The sequence below is a fragment of the Fundulus heteroclitus genome, chromosome 21, assembly GCF_011125445.2.
Source record: "Fundulus heteroclitus isolate FHET01 chromosome 21, MU-UCD_Fhet_4.1, whole genome shotgun sequence".
In the NCBI taxonomy this organism is placed as follows: domain Eukaryota; kingdom Metazoa; phylum Chordata; class Actinopteri; order Cyprinodontiformes; family Fundulidae; genus Fundulus; species Fundulus heteroclitus.
The window spans coordinates 37,323,808-37,343,150 of record NC_046381.1 but is presented as its reverse complement, the minus strand read 5'-3'; the positions used below and the strand labels follow the sequence as shown (position 1 = coordinate 37,343,150).

Genomic DNA, 19,343 nt, shown 5'->3' with positions numbered 1-19,343 from the left:
TCAGGCTTTAGAGCTCATCATAGCACTGAAGCAGCTCTGGTGAAGGTCACTAATGATATTCTCATGGCCTCAGATAATGGACTTGTGTCTATACTTGTCCTGTTAGATCTCAGTGCTGCATTTGATACAGTTGATCACAATATTCTCCTACAAAGACTTGAGCATACTGTAGGGATTAAGGGGAAAGCATTAGGCTGGTTTAAATCTTATCTGTCGGACAGATTCCAGTTTGCATATTAAACAGATTTAACAATTTTAGCTTCCCTTCATTGGCTTCCTGTTAAATCAAGAATATAATTTAAAATTCTCCTTCTAACGTATAAAGCCCTTAATAATCAAGCTCCATCATATATCAGAGCTCTGATTACCCCGTATGTTCCTAACAGAGCACTTCGCTCTCAGACTGCAGGTCTGCTGGTGGTTCCTAGAGTCTCTAAAAGTAGAATGGGAGGCAGATCCTTTAGCTATCAGGCTCCTCTCCAGTGGAACCAACTCCCAGTTTTGGTCCGTGAGGCAGACACCCCGTCTACTTTTAAGACTAATCTTAAAACTTTCCTTTGTGACAAAGCTTCTAGTCAGAGTGGCTCATGTTACCCTGAGCTACCTCTATAGTTATGCTGCTATAGGCTTAGGCTGCTGGAGGACATCAGGGTCTATTTCTCTCTCTCTGCTGATTTCTCCTACTGTTCTCCAGTTTTGCATTACATAGAAATGACTGTTGTCATTTCAGCTTTTAACTTTCTGTTCTCTCTCTTTTCTTCATAGAAGGTACACCTGGTCTGGCGTTCTGTTAACTGTGACATCATCAGGGGAGGCAGATCATCCTCTATTACCATCTAACATAAAAAGTACCCCTGGGTCAATGTGAGCTTCTGAGCTTTCTGTGTCTCTGCTCTGTCTTCTCTAACATAGAAAGTACTCCTGGGTCAATGTGAGCTTCTGTGCTTTCTGTGTCTCTGCTCTGTCTTCTCTAACATAGAAAGTACTCCTAGGTCAATGTGAGCTTCTGAGCTTTCTGTGTCTCTGCTCTGTCTTCTCTAACATAGAAAGTACTCCTAGGTCAATGTGAGCTTCTAAGCTTTCTGTGTCTCTGCTCTGTCTTCTCTAACATAGAAAGTGCTCCTGGGTCAATGTGAGCTTCTGTGCTTTCTGTGTCTCTGCTCTGTCTTCTCTAACATAGAAAGTACTCCTGGGTCAATGTGAGCTTCTGTGCTTTCTGTGTCTCTGCTCTGTCTTCTCTAACATAGAAAGTACTCCTGGATCAATGTGAGCTTCTGTGCTTTCTGTCTCTGCTCTGTCTTCTCTAACATAGAAAGTACTCCTGGGTCAATGTGAGCTTCTGAGCTTTCTGTGTCTCTGCTCTGTCTTCTCTAACATAGAAAGTACTCCTGGGTCAATGTGAGCTTCTGAGCTTTCTGTGTCTCTGCTCTGTCTTCTCTAAGCCCCAGTGGGTGGAGGCAGATGAGCGTTCACACTGAGCCTGGTTCTGGTTCTGCTGGAGGTTCTCCTCCCTGTTAAAGGGGAGTTTTCCTCTCCACTGTCGCTTCATGCATGCTCAGTATGAGGGATTGCTGCAAAGCCATCAACAATGCAGACGACTGTCCACTGTGGCTCTACGCTCTTTCAGGAGGAGTGAATGCTGCTTGGAGAGACTTTGAAGCAATCAACTGGTTCCCTGATATAGGACATTTTTTTTTACCAGTCTGTATAATTTGATTGATTTTGACTTTGTAAAGTGCCTCGAGATGACGTGTTTCATGAATTGGTGCTTGGCAATAAAATTGAATAGGATTCATTCTTCAAACCAAGCGAGAGGGAATCCACTCAGACGAGCACCGATCCTGATGACCTCAGTCCCACTGGATATGCTACCTGCAGCCAGCTTTCCTCCTCACATTTACCTGTCGGATCTCACACAGGTAATTTGTGAGATCCGACTAATTTAACTAATTGTCTCCAGGGTTGTTGCCTAATTTAAGTCTTAACGAGCATCATGACTCCCCATCTTTCTTTTCCCTTAGGCTGCTGAATGCACAGCGCTACACAGAGACAAATCTGCTTCATCAACTTAGAAACACTTTATTGTCATTTAGCTGCACATTCACTCTTTACATTTGAGTTTGGCTGCAAGGCTCAAGGTGAAAACAGAAGAGTGAAACATTAATATCATTTCTTCTTTGTCAGGAACGTAGCAGCAAAGCAAAAAAACACATTTTCTATGTACAGAAACGTTCTGTGTGGAACATGAACAGAAAGTCTCTGCAGGCAGGAGGCCTGGCAGCAACGACCAGACCAGAAGATGGTGCAGACAGTCCAGGTAGTCTGTGGGGGGGGGGGATTTATCAGTGTTCCCCAGCAGAACTCATAGATCTCTAGACCAAAAGCTCGAGGTTGTTTCCAGGACTCGGGTTGGGACCAGACAGAACCTTTTTCCTTCCTCAGGGAGGTCTGCAGGAACTTTAAATCATCTTAAAAACGACCACCTTGTTATATACTGCCTTCAAAAGCTAATAATAATAATTATTATTATTATTTCTTTGTGTCACACAGTTTATATTTTATTCAGTGTGTTGGTTCTCTACTGATATTTAAATCAGCCTAGTTGCTGATCTGACCATAAAAATAAAATCCACTTTAAAAAGACTTTTAAAACGTCTCGGTTTAAAGAGGTTTACAGTCAAACCCCATGAGGCCACTTTCTAATCCTTTCCAGAGAATTTATGGTTTATTTTCTAACCCGCGTTATTTTAGCATCGTTCTGGGTTTATTCTGAATTAACAAGCTTTGGTTCCGCTAAGCGCCTCAGAAGTCAGTGAAAAACAAACTGGATAATTATCCACCTGGTTCTCTTGGAGCTGGGAAGGTTCTTGGTGTTCTGTTCTCAGCATGGATTTGTGGAACATCTCTGGAGTCAAACTGGACTTGATGCTGGGAGCAGAACCGCTCCAGTGGATCAGCAGACTGACGGGTTCACACCGTTCTCTAACGCCCAGCAGAACGTTTCAGGACGTTTCCAACCAAACAATCCATCTCCAGATGCTGACGAGGAGGAACGCTCCGACCCGTTCCTGACCGGTTCTGTGCTGAAGAGGAGAACATCTTGACGGATCCGGTGTGGAACCGCCTCTAAAAGCTTGGGCTTCCAGAGCTTGGTGGACATCAGAACCAGCAGAATGGGGAACCGCTGCATGCATCGGGTCATTTGGTTCTGTTTATCTGCTGATACATTAATTAGGCCTTCAGTCCGGTTCACCCAGCAGAACCATTCAGTACCGCCTGCCTCAGGAAACCAGCCGGTTGGACCCAAATGGGGCGGTTCCTTTACCCCTCCACCCAGCAGGGACGATGGACTGAAAGGTTCTGGAAATAACTGGACTGGTCTGAATGTAAAGTTCTTTAAGGTTTGCTGTGATTTGGTTCTGCAGAATTAAACTGGAGCAGAATCCTCGAACGGAACCGTCTGCCACTTCAGGAGAAGCCCAGCCATCATCTGGTCCAATAATGAGGCGTTAAACAAAATGTTAATAGTAGAAAAAAGAAGAAAATTAATCTTTACGATTGCTGGACGGGTTCTGACCCAGTTAGCTTAGCTGGATCTGCTGAGAACACAGCAGAACCCACAGAGCTGCCAAAGAACCTCAGAGAAACCCAGCCGAAGCTTTTAGGTTTCTGCTAAGTAAGCTGTGTAGTTCTTCATGTCGTCCACCAGGTGGAGACAGAACCACAGCAGAACCACAGCAGAACCACAGAAATCAGCAGAACCTCCTTTTAATCTGGAGCAGAACCGGTTCTCTCTGAAGGAGCTGAAGACCGTGTGGTTATGGTATAATATGTTTGATTTCAGGAGTGCTGACCCGGTACCAAGCAGCTCCCAGCAGTCAGAGGTTCTGCTAAATAAAACCATCCTGCTGCTGTCTCCAGCTTTGGTTCTGATCCATTTCAACATCTTCAATACTTTTCTGTCTGCTAATGATAAGAACCTTGGTCCAAAAGTTTTAATGTACTGGTTCTGACAATTTCATTGATCCAGTCTTTGTCGGTGCTGAACAGAAACCGGGCCAGCACAGTTAACCCGGTTCTACACAAGGACTGCAGTCCATTGATTCTGGCCCTGAGATGGTTCTGGTGCTGTGGATGGTTCTGGTGGTTCTGGTTCTGGTTCTGCCATGACATCATTACTGAACAGTGAGTCACTTTTCAAAATAAAACCCAAGCTTTTATTTTGAAACCGTTCCTTTGTGATGGAAGAAGCTGGAGATCCAGATGGGTTCGGATCTGACGCAGGTTCTGGTGGGATGGGTCCAGTCTAGCGGGTCTGGATCTGACGCAGGTTCTGGTGGGATGGGTCCAGTCTAGCGGGTCTGGATCTGACGCAGGTTCTGGTGGGATGGGTCCAGTCTAGCGGGTCCAGATCTGACGCAGGTTCTGGTGGGATGGGTCCAGTCTAGCGGGTCTGGATCTGACGCAGGTTCTGGTGGGATGGGTCCAGTCTAGCGGGTCCGGATCTGACGCAGGTTCTGGTGGGATGGGTCCAGTCTAGCAGGTCTGGATCTGACGCAGGTTCTGGTGGGATGGGTCCAGTCTAGCGGGTCTGGATCTGACGCAGGTTCTGGTGGGATGGGTCCAGTCTAGCGGGTCTGGATCTGACGCAGGTTCTGGTGGGATGGGTCCAGTCTAGCAGGTCCAGATCTGATGCAGGTTCTGGTGGGATGGGTCCAGTCTAGCGGGTCTGGATCTGACGCAGGTTCTGGTGGGATGGGTCCAGTCTAGCAGGTCCTATCTCTGAGCGAGGAGAAGTCCCAATGTGACAAAAGCTGCTCCCAGAACCACCAGTCCAAAGACAGAACCGGGGGTCCAGTTCGTGACTGGAGGTCTGGACTCGTACAGCTCCACGAAGGCCTCCTGCAGAACAAGACAAGAAATGATTTATGTCAACCAAACCCAAGTATTGGATCAGAACCATCAGAAACCTAGGTTCTGGAGTTCCTCAGAGCTTCTGGGCCGGTTCTATTTGGTCTAAAACTGCAGGGTACTATCAGAACTGCACCATTTGGGCCCCTAGAAACTCCAAGATTACAGTTTCTTTGGGTACCAACTGGACCAGGGGCCAATCAGAGCGGACCAGGGGCCAATCAGAGCGGACCAGGGGCCAATCGGAGCGGACTGCTGGTCACTGATTGGCTGAAGGCCAAGGAGAAACAAGGTTCTAAACTGAAGGGCAACAGCATTGACATAGAGAACCATCATGAACCGGTTCATGGTGGTTCTCTATAGAGAACCATCATGAACCGGTTCTCTATAGAGAACCATCATGAACCGGTTCTCTATAGAGAACCACCATGAACCGGTTCTCTATAGAGAACCACCATGAACCGGGTCTGAGAGAAACCAGCAGGAGGAACACAGACCAGAACCCGGGCCGGGGAGAAAGGTGGGTCACCTGGACCAATGTTCCTCCACAGGGTGGACCCTGGAGTAAATCTAGTGACCTTTGACCTTTCTCAGATGGTGTTATGGGACGTTTGTGACATCAGAACCAGACCAACCTTGTTCTGAAGACAGCAGGAAGCTGTTAGCGGCTCAGATGAAACGACACGTGGGGACTTCGTCTGTTTCTGTCTGAACGATGGAAAATTTCTCTAGCATTTTCTAAGAATCGTCTCACCACTGCCTTTATTCTTAGAGCTCCCAGCGCACACCAGCAGCTTCTCACGCTCTGACTCCCTGCAGAACCTCTGCAGAACCTCTGCAGACGCCCCAGAACCCGCGGTCAGACCGGTCCAACGGTCAGAACCACACCGGGTCAGGAGGTTCAGGTGCAGGAGAGTTCGGCAGAACACCGCTCTCTGATGCGATGCCTGAGGCGGAAACCCGCGCTGATTACCTGGAAAGAAGTTTCTGGGTAATACCACACAGGCTGAGAGGCAGCAGATCACGGTGAAGGAAACCGCAGCAGCAGCAGCAGCAGCAGCAGAGCATAAATAGAAAGTAAAAGCTGCTCTGAAGCTTCTCTCACACCATCGGCTGTTACACTGAAGCCAGCTGCATCTGCTCACAGCCAATCAGAGCGCAGAAACAAGGCCATGTGCTTCTCAGGTGATCATGGACCTTGATGTCTGTCTGTGTACTGAAGGTCCCTCTCTGAACCTCTATGGACCTCTATTGACCTCCCTGGACCTCTCTGTGGACCTCTCTGTGGACCTCTGTGGACCTCTGTGGAGCTCTGTGGATTTATCTGTGGACTTCTCTATGGACCTCTGTGGACCTCTGTGGACCTCCCTGGACCTCTCTATGGACCTCTGTGGACCTCCCTGGACCTCTCTATGGACCTCTGTGGACCTCTATGGACCTCTCTGTGGACCTCTCTGTGGAGCTCTGTGGATTTATCTGTGGACCTCTATGGAGCTCTGTGGACCTCTGTGGACCTCCCTGGACCTCTCTATGGACCTCTGTGGACCTCTATGGACCTCTCTATGGACCTCTCTGTGGAGCTCTGTGGATTTATCTGTGGACTTCTCTGTGGAGCTCTGTGGACCTCCCTGGACCTCTCTGTGGACCTCTGTGGACCTCTGTGGACCTCCCTGGACCTCTCTGTGGACGTCTCTGTGGACCTCTCTGTGGACCTCTGTGGACCTCTGTGGACCTCTCTGTGGACCTCTGTGGACCTCTCTGTGGACCTCTGTGGACCTCTCTATGGACCTCTCTATGGAGCTCTGTGGACCTCTATGGACCTCTGTGGACCTCTATGGACCTCTGTGGACCTCTATGGACCTCTGTGGACCTCTCTGTGGACCTCTCTGTGGACCTCTCTGTGGACCTCTCTGTGGACCTCTCTGTGGACCTCCCTGGACCTCTGTGGACCTCCATAAAAGTTATGAACAGAATCGGTGACAAAGGGCAACCTTGGTGGAGTCCAACTCTCACCGGAAATGAGTCCGACTTACTGCCGGCAATGCGGACCAGACTCTGACACCGGTCGTACAGAGACCTGACAGCCCTTATTAAAGGGTCCGGTACTCCATACTCCCGGAGTACCCCCCACAGGATCCCCCGGGGGACACGGTTGAATAATAATAATAATATTTGAACTTTATTGATCTCACAATAGGGAAATTCACTTCCCCCTCCCCCACAGGATCCCCCGGGGGACACGGTCGAATCAGAGTCTCCTCGAAGCCGTACGGAAGTCTTTCTCCATGGCCTCTCCGAACTCTTCCCACGCCCGAGTTTTTGCCTCGGCCACCAGCCGAGCCGCCTGCCGCTTCGACTGCCGGTACACATCAGCTGCTTCCGGAGTCCCACAGGCCAAAAAAGCCCGGTAGGACTCCTTCTTCAGCTTGACGGCTTCCCTCACCGCTGGTGTCCACCAGCGGTGAGGGAAGCCACTGCGACCTGCACCGACAACCTTGCAGCCACAGCTCCGACTAGGGTACCAGAACCTGGTACCAGCTGCAGAACCAGAGGCAGAACCTGGTACCAGAACCTGAGCCAGTACCTGGTACCAGTACCAGAGTCAGAACCTGGTACCAGAACCTGAGGTAGAAGCTGGTACTAGAACCTGGTACCACACGATCAGGTGCAGCTGGCCCCTAGAAAGGGAACCTGGTGCAGGTGAAGGTGCGCATGGTCTCAGAGGTCTGACGTTTTTCTGGGTGTATGAACACCTGGACGGCACCAGGCCCAGCTCCACCTGGACGGCACCAGGCCCAGCTCCACCTGGACGGCACCAGGCCCAGCTCCACCTGGACGGCACCGGGCCCAGCTCCACCTGGACGGCACCGGGCCCAGCTGCAGCTGGTTCCGTCCCCCTGCTGGTACCGGGCTGCCTCCTGGTCTGAGATCAGCTCTCCTGGTCTGACCTTGGTCTTTTTTTCATAGCTTTCCTCATCTTCATTTCTTCTTCTTCTTGACCCAGAAGCACCCCCCCCCCCCCGGTCTGGATCCTGGGTTCTCTGCCTCATGTTGGAAGATGCTGACAAAATAAGCTCCACCTAATCACGCCTGTTTTAATTCTAAATAAAAAATGACCCATATTATAAATAAGCAAGCTGAACAGACGCTGCTGGTTCTGATGAATATTAAACACCACCGGTTCCGGTCCAAACTAAGCCTTAACGTTGACCTCATCAATGCCAGGAGCTCCATGCTGGGCTGCCAGAGAAACTGAACTGAGAAAAGAAACCGTCGGTTCTGTTAAACAGGAACCGAGTCTCTGCAGAGTTTTAGGGATTTTCTGCACTTTGCATCCTTTTTGCATGGAAACCAAAATACTCTGCGTCTGCCGCTGAGCGTGTTTCTGTTTCTGTACCGGAGGTCCAGATCCGAGCCGGGTTCTGAAACAGAGGCGCTCTTTCTGATTGATGCTGATTTAATCGACCACATCCCGCTGAGTTCTGATTCTTCCACTTCAATGATGACCGGGTCACTTCTGGACAGATATCAGGACCCGAGAACATTTACAGAACCACACTCTGTAAAGAAGCCAGAAACCCAATAACTGTTCTGTGGAAGCTGATCAATGGAGGGAAGCCCTGGTGGTCCTCTCTGCAGACCTGATAGGTTGATGCAGTTCGGACCGGTCCGGTTCTGGAGACGATCCAATCTGAAGATGTGTAACCAGATGGTCTCAGACTGATGAAGATAATCCGGCTTAAAGAACCACAGCTCAGACCACAGGGCCTCCTGGACTCCAACCAAACCTCTCTGATCTCACTGATAGCCAGAAACATCTGAGGTTTCAGAGAAAAGTCCTTCCCTGAAAACATCAGCGTCAAGGTAAGGAAACGAGGAGACAAGGAGACAATGACTAGGAGAAAAGTTAAGCTCTGATGGAGGGTGGCAGATAAATATTTGGACAGGGACAAAGACGCATGGAAGAAGACAAGGAAATGAGGTAAGGAAAGGAAAGGAGAGGTTCTGAACAAGAAGGACATAAAGGAAGGAAAAAAGGAAAGGAGTTAAGGAAATGAAACAAGGACATGATGGAAGGACCCTAAGGGAGCTCTGGTAAAACGGTAACAGGGAAAACATCAGGCTGCAGTAGGAAGTTCTGGGCCTGAAACTGTGTCAGCGAGTCATTCAAAAGAACCAGACATTCAAGTGAACAAACTGAACCGAATCAGTTCACTGATTGGTTCATTTGTCAGATCAGCTGGGAAGGAGGTCATCGTGTCCCAGTCGCCACGGCAACTTCCTCATTGAGTCGCACTCAGGAATCTGAACAGACTGAATGATTTGGTGAACCGGTGGCAGTGATTCAGAGACTCAAATGAACCACCTTTGCTGCTGCTCCAGTGTTCACCTGTCCCCGTCTCTGATTGGCTGCCTCTGACCGGGAGCGCTGGATTTCTGCAGATGGCAGCAGGACCACTAGGAGGCGCCAAAGGAGCTGGACTTTTATCTCCCTCATATTTTACTGTCAGGACTTAATGACAGTTTTAATAAAGATGTAAAAAATGTATTAATACAAGAGTTACCTGCTGATGCTTTAAGGAAATGATGGAAATGAAAAATTAGACAAAGGTGGAAGGAAGGGGGAAAGCAAAGGAGGAGACAAGGACAACATTGAGAAAGGAGTCAAGCAGACAAGTAGGGAAGCAAAGGAAAGAGGGACAGAGCGAAGGATTCCTGCTCCTACCCATCCTCCGTTGTCCTGGATCCATCCCTGGAGCGTCTCCAGACTCTCCTCCATCCAGGCGGCGATGCGGTCCACCTGGCCCGTCTGGCCCGTCTGGGCCGCCTCGGTGCTCAGAGCTCCGCCCAGCGTCATCAGGGCCACAATGCGTCCCCAATTCACGCCATCCCTGAACAGCACCTCCCGGACCAGCTCCAGGCTGCGGCAGGTGGCGGCGCCGCTGACGTCCTGCTGCTGCAGCGCCACCACCTGGCCGTGCAGCTCGCTGTGGTAACGCCCCTCCAGCTCGTCGCTGGCGCCCTGCAGCGCCGCCAGCAGCCGGTCCAGAGGCAGCCGGTCCAGAGGCAGCCGGGCCAGAGGCAGCCGGTCCAGAGGCAGCCGGGCCAGAGGCAGCCGGTCCGGCCCGGCGCCCTCCTCCGGCCTCTGTGGTACCGGTGATGCCACATCTGTCTGGCTGGGAGGGGGTGGGAAACGCCAGGCCACGCCCCGGTCCAGCAGCTTGTGGCGCAGAAAGCCTTCTGTGACGTCACGGCTGTTGTAGCCCGCCATCGCCCCCTGCAGGCCAGCAGAGACCTGACAGCGTCCCCTCACATCTTCGCTCCTGATGACGTCAGAGGATCAGCTGACGCTTTAATCCAGATGTGTGCGTTATGCCTTCGTGTGACGTGCGCGTCTTGGGAAGTGATGAAAGCGACAGTTTCCCGTTAACAGCGGTTAGAAGTGCAGGTCAGCAGCCATCCGGCTCCACCAGAGGAGGAGGCGCGCACCCGACGCGCTGCGGACCCGCTACAAGCGTGAGCGCACAGAGGCAGACCTGAGGACGCGGTCCTGGTCCTGGTTCTGGTCCGGGTGCGGGTCCTGGTCCTGGTTCAGCTCCTGGTCCTGGTCCCGGTCCCGGTCCGGGTGAATCTGAGCCTCCACGTGCTGCGCTCAGGCGCCCAGGCTGTGGTCCCGCCCCCGCGCTCCGGGATTCCCCCTCCAACCGTCTATGAGGAGCCAGATGAAGGCGGCTGGGTGCGCGCTCCTCAGGCTCAGTCTGTGCGCGTGCATGTGAGCCACCTGGACCATGGATCGATGAGGAGAGCCGGAAGTGATCAGCAGCGATCAGGAAGGTTACAGGTGGGTGATCTGCAGGAGGCTGCCGGTGCAGGTACCAGAGCTCCTGCTGCCCCCTGCTGGACGCCTGCAGCTGCTGCACCAGCAGCACCACAGCTGGTTCTGGAACTGAAAAACAAAGTAAGACCCAGTGGATCCTGGGTCAGAACCCAGAGAAGTCCCATGAGGGTCTGATCCAGGGACAGAAGAACATAGTGGATCAAAATCTGGGCCAGGAGCCCGTGGTTCTGGAGTGAGTCTTTACTTTTAAGGTTCTGGAAGTGTTCTGGGAGTCCAGCTGTTGATGGACCGAGGGTAAAGTCTAGACGTTTGTTTAGGGGAACATTTCAGATCAAACAAATGAAACTATTACCAGCATCAGAACTCATGATGTTCCAGATGTTCTGTCTGCGGCGCTTCTGATGTGAAACAGAACCACAGCAGCTGAGTGCTTTGGATCTGAATGATCGGGTCCAGATGTGGTTCTGACTCTGGTTCTGGCAGCGCTAAAGCCACATTACGTAAGCTGGAACTTTAACCTGATTGGCTGGCCCACCTGCCAATCACAACTAACAGTTTGCAAAGTGGATATTCCAGAACAGAACCGACCGGATCAGAATAATAATCACCAGTGACCAGATGTGGTGCATGCTGCACATCTGCAGCCACGGAGCTGGTACCAGTGATGTCATAGAGGAACCAGCTGATTGGTCGGATTCTCCTGCTGCAGCAGAACCGGCCTGGAGCTCAGGTCCATTAGAGAAATGACCAGAATCGTTCTGGGTTCTGACCGCTGACAGCTTTCCATGAAGCCTTGGATCTTCAGAACCGCTGCGCTGCACCTTTTGCAGATTTATTTAAGGTGCTTTGGACTGCAGGTCCAGACTTGTTCAAACCGGGCCTTCAGTGGGGTTCAGCTCAGTGGTCCCACTTTAACAAAGCAGTTTGCCTACTGGACCCAGCCTTCGGCACACATCTGGAGAACCTGGGCTGGTCCTGAAGAACGCTCCTGGAACCAAATCGAGGCGGTGGAACGGGCTTTTTTTTTTACTGGGACCCAGTGGTGCCGTCTAGCTCGGGGCATCTGGTACCGAGCATTGATCCACACCTGCTTTCAGAACTACTCAGTAAATCTGATTTAGTCAGATGTGTCAGAATCTGGTGAAACATAGAAGAATCAACTGGACCAGACTGGGTTCAGAACCAGAACCCTTACCCCGTGGAAACAGAATGCCACATAAAGCAGTCAGACAATGTTCTAACTGGAGCGACATGTGAGATCCGATACTTTTTGTCTTCGTCATGAAAACACGGAACTAGTCCCGGTTCCAGGGTACGGCATGGCAACGGAACCAGGGAGGAACCAGATGAACCCATGAAAACAGACTGAGCCTCGGAGCTGCATCAGTCTGGACATCAGGATGAAGGCCCCTAACTCCTCCTCCTCCTCCTCCTCCTTACTGGGCAGAGCTGCCTCTCTGGAGGCCTCTTCATCATTTTCTCTCTGCAGGTTTTCCACAGATCCTCTGAAATGTCCAGGAGCCTTCTGGGACATTTATGGACGGAGAACAGACACCGACAGCAGAATTTACGGCTTTCCGGGCAGACCCTGAACGCAGCACGGGAACTCTCCGGTAGCTGGAGTGGGGGGGCTGCTCCTCCGACCCGGAACTGCTCCTCTGACACGCGCACGCGCACAGAGAGGACGCCCCCCTCATCGTTTCAGCGGACACTCAGCGCGCTGTGCGGGCTGAACCCTACCGAACCGAACCGAACCGAACCGGAGCAGGACAGCATCATGACCCTGCAGCTCCCCCCCTGCGTGATAGACTGCGGGACCGGGTGAGGACACGCGCACAGAGGACAGAGTGACATCATGAGGAGACGTGTCTGCAGGCGCGCGTCCGAGCGCGTTCGCGTGTGTGCGTTTGGTTTTAGGTTCCGTTAAAGGGACAGTACCCCCAAAAATCCCCTTCCTTGTGACGTCATCACAGCGACAATAACAACGAGGCTGACTCAGGTGCTCACACCTTGTTGTGTTGGATCAGAACCACCAGCATCTTTGCTTCAAAGCGGTTCTACTGGGTCAGAACCGCTTGTTTGAGCTCCCAATGGCTGTAAAGAGTCAGATCTGTGGAACCATCATGTTCTGGCAGATAGAAGAAAAAATCTAAACCTGTTGTAAAAAATAGATGAATAATTTCCAATAAAATTGGAATCTATTTAGAATAAAATAATATTTATATAAATGTAAATGTTCTTACTGTTTTCTACCTGAAGGCAGCAGCTGAAGCTGATCCGGTCTCTTCCAGTCAGTCAGCGTTACACACAGCGGCGGAACGTTCTCCTTACAGCGATGGGAACGTCTCCTTACAGTACAGGGAATGTTCTCCGCACAGTAGAGGGAACACCTTCCATACAGCGGTGGAAAACGTTCTCCATACAGCAGAGGGAACACCTTCCATACAGCGGTGGATAACGTTCTCCACACAGCAGTGAGAACGTTCTCCATACAGCAGTGGGAACGTTTCCATACAGTGGTGGAGAACGTTCTCCATACAGCAGTGGGAACGTTTCCATACAGCGGTGGATAACGTTCTCCACACAGCAGTGAGAACGTTCTCCATACAGTGGTGGAGAACGTTCTCCATACAGCAGTGAGAACGTTTCCATACAGTACAGGGAATGTTCTCCATACAACTGTGATACAGAGCGAGTCCACATTCTTTCACTGTGATGTTAAAGACTCAGACCAGCTCCTCAAACATTTGATGGCAGCTGCTGCTACAGAGGGAGGAACAATCAGTGGGATCCAGGCAGGAATCCCTTATTTCACTCAGGCAGATGTAGGTTGGATTTTCTTCTGATGTTTCAACGAGTTAGATGACCTGATACGTTTAGATTTGACACACGTACAAACATCCTGGGTTATTGAATCCTAAATTATTGAATCCCGGGTAATATAATCCTGGGTCTTTGAATCCTGGTTCATTGAATACTGGGTCATTGAATCCTGGTTCATTCAATTCTTCCATCCATCCATCCATTGTCTCCCTCTTATCCGGGGTCGGGTCGTGGGGGTAGCAGCTTCAGTAGGGAGGCCCAGACGTCCCTCTCCCCAGCCACGTGGTCCAGCTCCTCAGGAGGAATCCCAAGGCGTTCCCAGCAGGGAGACATAGTCCCTCCAGCGTGTCCTGGGTCTTCCCCTGGGCCTCCTCCCGGTGGGACGTGCCCGGAACACCTCACCAGGGAGGCGTCCAGGAGGCATCCTGACCAGATGCCCGAGCCACCTCAACTGGCTCCTCTGGACGTGGAGGAGCAGCGGCTCTACTCTGAGTCCTCCCCGGATGACTGAGCTCCTCACCCTATCTCTAAGGGAGAGCCCAGACACACTACGGAGAAAACTCATTTCAGCCGCTTGGATCCGGGATCTCGTTCTTTAGGTGACGACCCAAAGCTCGTGACCATAGATGAGGGTAGGAACGTAGATCGACCGGTAAATCGAGAGCTTGGCCTTTTGGCTCAGCTCTCTCTTCACCACAACGGATCGGTACAGCGCCCGCTTCACAGCAGACGCTGCACCAATCTGCCTGTCGATCTCCCGCTCCATCTTCCCCTCATTCATGAACAAGACCCCAAGATACTTGAACTCCTCCACTAGGGGGCAGCACATCCTCCCCAACCCGGAGGAGGCACTCTACCCTTTTCCGGTTCAAGACCATGGTCTCGGATCTGGAGGCACTGACTTTCATCCCGGCCGCTTCGCACTCGGCTGCGAACCGCTCCAGTGAGAGCTGTAGATCACGCCCTGATGAAGCCAATAGGACCACGTCATCCGCGAATAGCAGAGACGCAATCCTAAGGCCACCAAAGCGGATCCCCTCAACACCTTGGCTGCGCCTAGAAATTCTGTCCATAAAAGTTATGAACAGAATCGGTGACAAAGGGCAGCCTTGGCGGAGTCCAACTCTCACCGGAAACGAGTCCGACTTACTGCCGGCAATGCGGACCAGACTCTGACACCGGTCGTACAGAGACCTGACAGCCCTTATTAAAGGGTCCGGTACTCCATACTCCCAGAGTACCCCCCCACAGGATCCCTCGAGGGACACGGTTGAATAATAATAATAATATTTGAACTTTATTGATCTCACAATAGGGAAATTCACTTCTGCATCTTAACCCATCCCCTTGGGGAGCAGTGGGCTGCCACTGTGCGGCACCTGGGGAGCAATCGGGGGTTAAGGGTCTTGCTCAGGGACCCAGAGTGCAGGCGCTGGGGATTGAACCAGGTACTTGCATCCTTCTCAGAGTGCAAGCGCACTGCTCTAACCACTCGGCCACCACTCCCCCCAACAATGCCTTCTCCAGATCAACAAAGCACATGTAGACTGGTTGGGCAAACTCCCATGACCCCCTCCACGATCCTGCTGAGGGTATAGAGCTGATCAAGTGTTCCACGGCCAGGTCGAATACCACACTGCTCTTCCTGAATCCGAGATTCGACTATCCGACGGACCTTCCTTTCCAGAACCCCGGAATAGACGTCACCCTGGAGGCTTAAGAGTGTGATTCCTCTGTAATTGAAACACACCCTCCGGTCCCCCTTTTTAAATAGCCCTCCATGGGCTGCCACCTTACCGCGGTGGAGGGGTTTGAGTGTCCCAATGACCCAAGGAGCTATGCTGTCAGGGACTTTAAGCCGCTTGTAGGGTCACCCAAGGCAGACAGGTCCTAGGTGAGGGACCAGACAAAGAGCAGCCCATTGTGCTGTTGCATTGTGCGAAGGGTGGCAGTAGAGGGCGGGGACCTTGGTGTTCCGATCCTCGGCTGCAGAAGCTGGCTCTAGCAACGTGGAATGTCACCTTTCTGGTAGTGAAGGAGCCTGAGCTTGTGCGTGAGGTTGAGAGGTTCTGACTAGAGATAGTCGGACTCACCTCGACGCATGGCTCTGGCTCTGGAACCAGTCTCCTTCAGAGGGGCTGGACATTCTTCCACTCTGGAGTTGCCCCTAGTGAGAGGCGCAGAGCTGGAGTGGGCATACTTGTTGCCCCCCATCTCAGTGCCTGCACGTTGGGGTTCACCCCGTTGAACGAGAGGGTGGCCTCCCTCCGCATTTGTGTGGGGGGACGGGTTCTGACTGTTGTTTGTGCTTATGCGCCAAACAGCAGTTCAGATTACCCACACTTTTTGGAGTCCTTGGAGGGGGTACTGGAGAGTGGGTAATTGAATCCTTGGTTATTGAACCCTGGATCATTGAATCCTGGGTAATATAATCCTGGGTCATTGAATCCTGGTTCATTGAATACTGGTTTATTTGAACATTGGTTATTGAATCCTTGGTCATGGAATCCTGGGTCATTGAATCATTGGTTATTGAATCATTGGTCATTGAATCCTGGGTCATTGAACCTTGGGTAATTGAATCCTGGCCCATTGAATCATTGGTTATTGAATAATTGGTTATTGAATCCTGAATCATTGAATCCTTGGTTATGTAATCCTGGGTCATATAATCCTGAGTAATCTAATCCCGGGTCATTGAATCCTGATTCATCTAATCCTGGGTCATTGAATCCTGGGTCATTGAATCCTGATTCATCTAATCCTGGGTCATTGAATACTGGGTTATTGAATACTTGGTTATTGAATCCTTGGCCATTGAATCATTGGTTGTTGAATCCTTGGTCATTAAATCCTGGGTCATTGAATCCTGAGTAATATAATCCTGAATTATTAGTTATCGAATCCTTGGTCATTGAACAATGGGTCATTTAATCCCGGATAGTTTAATCCTGGGTCATTGAATGCTTGGTTATTGAATCCTTGGTCATTTAATCCTGGGTCATTGAATGCTTGGTCATTGAATCCTTGATTATTGAATCCTGATTCATCTAATCCTGGGTCATTGAATCCCTGGTCATTGAATCCTGGGTCATTGAATCCTTGGTTATTGAATCCTTGGTCATTGAATGCTGGGCCATTGAATCCTTGGTTATTGGATCCTTGGTTATTGAATGCTGGGTCATTGAATCCTTGGTCATTGAATCCTGGGTCATTGAATCCTGATTCATCTATTCCTGGGTCATTGAATCCTGGGTCATTGAATCCTGATCCATTTAATCCTGGGTCATTGAATCCTTGGTTATTGAATCCTTGGTTATTGAATCCTGGGTCATTGAATTCCTGGTCATTGAATCCTGGGTCATTGAATCCTGGGTCATTAACTCCTGAGGGGGCGGCCATGTTCTCTCAGCAGTGTATTGTGAACTGTAGCATTCCAGTCCAGGGAGTCCAGTCTATGTCTGCTGGACGGGTTTTAGAGTTCTTTAGAATTAAGGGAAAGCTAGAGCTGGTTTTCTACTAGTTTGGATTATTTATCAACATATCTTTGGATTTTAAACTGATACAGAAGTTTTTATGCCCTGGACAGATTTTGCTCCAGTGCAGGACATCTGCTGTACCCCGGCCCCAGAAACAGGAGAAGCAGAACAACAAAGTGAAAGTACTGCAGAACAATAGTGTAAAAATAAGGTGGAAATGTTTTGTGATTGTAGCATATTTGTAAATATAATATAGTACATTTTAAATCAATGTAAGTGGATAGTGACCAATCGGGTCAATGGGCTTGTTGGATCAGAAACTAGATACGACTCATGAAGGAGCAGACAGACTAGAAGGTTGCAGTTGCGAGTGCCTTGTATTTATAGTGAAGAAAATTATATACATATTTACAACAGTGAAACATTCAAATGGCCAAAAAACCAATTAATCAATTCCACAATTAATGAACCCACACCCTTCAGTTCATTCACCCCAAGCTGGGGTTAGTTAAAGGTCCCAAGCAAGTTCTTTTAAAGTGCTTGGTGCAGTGCAGGTCCTGACTGACTCAAGTCAGATCAGAGTAGAACAGAATTGTTCGTTGGCTGCAAGGAGCCTCCTACCAGCCTGGCAGGAGATCAACAAGTCTTCATGCACGCAAAAGTGCAATCTTCCTTGGGCTCTAGGCCTGGATCTTCAGCTCGCCATCAAAACCTGGCCTGAATAATAAAACAGGACCATTTTCTCAATATATAAAACATTCTAGTGTGCACACACAAATTCAATAAACGGCACTCTTTGCACTATAAATAATTCCAATTTTCAGTCAATATGCATATTGAATATAAATATAAAGTTCAATATAAATTACATCCATGAAAATCCAGTAAATACGCACTATATAAATTAGTTGACATGAAATGTAAAGAAAACCTAACATAAACAAGTGCTCAACAAACATTAAAGGCACCCTATTGTTCACATGTGGTTTGTTTAAATCTAATATGGTCGTCCATTTGTTTAGCTGCTAAATTACTGAGTATACAAACAAACATTGACATCAATGAGCTAACACTAAGCCACACACAGAAACACTCACCAGTTCCACAGTTTATGTCTCACATAATAGGTTTTTCTCCCCATCTCATCCTGGAAAAGTAGTTAGCTCCTGCAGCTCTGCTTCTCCCAACATGTCCTTATCTTTCCTACTTCCTTACTAATATACCTAGCTGATAGGCTGTGGAAGTACATGTGACCTTGATACTTGACAGTGATTGGCTATGAAGTAGTGAGGGGATGGAAGTTCAATTTTACACAGGCTTGATCACTGAGATTTACACCCGGGTTACATCATGCATTTGTATAAAACCATATTTTGCTGCTTTTGATGCTGCTGTCAGTCACTCTGCTGATCTGTGGACTGATCTGCTGCTTCTTCCGTCTGGCTGCAGGTACACCAAGATCGGCTATGCAGGAAACACGGAGCCACAGTTCATCATGCCCTCCTGTAAGTACCAGCCTGTCTGAGTCTCCTCGCTTGGCCATGATGGTTCCAGGACCAAACCATCAGGTGGTTTGTGTCCTGCTGCAGGCCCAGCAGGATGGAACCATCTGCAACTTCTGCTCCTGCAGATTAACTTGGCTACAGCTTCTTCAATCCATCGGGGCGGACCTGGACCTAAAGGTTAAATCCGTCTTTTGAGTCTTGTTTGTGGTCTCTGCAGGCATCGCCATCAAGGAGTCGGCCAGTGTTGGAGAGCAGGCTCAGAGGAGACTTGTCCGAGGAGTAGACGACCTTGACTTCTACATCGGAGATGAAGCCATCGACAAACCCAACTATGCTACCAAGGTGAGAATGTGAAGAAACATCAAAGGATGAAGGTTTGTCCCGATTAAACCTCAAGCAACAGACTCAATGGGGTTTGTTTGTTGTTCAGTGGCCCATCCGTCATGGGATGGTGGAAGACTGGGATCTGATGGAGAAGTTCATGGAGCAGGTCATCTTCAAGTACCTGAGAGCTGAACCTGAGGACCACAGTTTTCTGATGGTACAGAGAGTGTGTGTTGGGATGTTCGGGTATGGACAGAACCTCAGACAGAACAGTAGCTGCAGCCGCCTGGAAGTAAATGAAGCTGAGGATCAGAGAGGTTCAGATCCACGATGAAACGTGTCTCATGTTGTCGCTTTGCTCCTGGGTTCTAAAAATCTTTGTGCAGCTTTTGAGAGGATTTAAGGGGGTTCCTATGAAAATCCGAGAAACAGGTTTTTAGCTATTTGATGATTACTAAGTGT

At 49.9% G+C, this 19,343-nt stretch overlaps 2 protein-coding genes across 20 annotated transcripts in view; one reads left to right on the top strand and one right to left on the bottom strand.

Annotated features, from left to right (window-relative positions):
• Nucleotides 1-2,063: 2,063 nt before the first annotated feature.
• Nucleotides 2,064-11,939, bottom strand: LOC105923640 (apoptosis regulator Bcl-2). Of its 2 annotated transcripts, none has more exons than XM_036124778.1 (3): nt 10,017-11,939; nt 9,638-9,971; nt 2,064-4,902 (listed from the first exon to the last, which is right to left on the bottom strand). In XM_036124778.1, exons 1-3 carry the CDS (start codon nt 10,181-10,183, stop codon nt 4,777-4,779), a joined length of 627 nt encoding a protein of 208 aa, XP_035980671.1. In that variant the 5' UTR covers nt 10,184-11,939; the 3' UTR covers nt 2,064-4,776. The 2 variants fall into 2 exon arrangements, with proteins under 2 accessions (XP_035980671.1, XP_035980672.1); XM_036124779.1 differs by having other exon boundaries at nt 9,638-9,956.
• The window catches only part of actr3b (actin related protein 3B), a 22,834-nt gene continuing 14,197 nt past the window's right edge, over nt 10,707-19,343 (top strand). For 14 of the 18 annotated variants that reach the window (XR_004927308.1, XR_004927306.1, XR_004927307.1 and 11 more), the window contains exons 1-4: nt 12,166-12,571; nt 18,502-18,557; nt 18,775-18,899; nt 18,988-19,098. Coding sequence is in view for 10 of the 18 variants with exons in the window: in XM_036124773.1 (XP_035980666.1) it covers nt 12,261-12,571; nt 18,502-18,557; nt 18,775-18,899; nt 18,988-19,098 (603 nt within the window). In the remaining 8 variants the exon portion in view is untranslated. Of the gene's footprint in view, nt 10,754-11,953; nt 12,572-12,593; nt 12,750-18,501; nt 18,558-18,774; nt 18,900-18,987; nt 19,099-19,343 lie in introns of those variants that run through there. The other 4 variants (XM_036124777.1, XM_036124768.1, XM_036124776.1 and 1 more) reach the window with 4 other exon arrangements.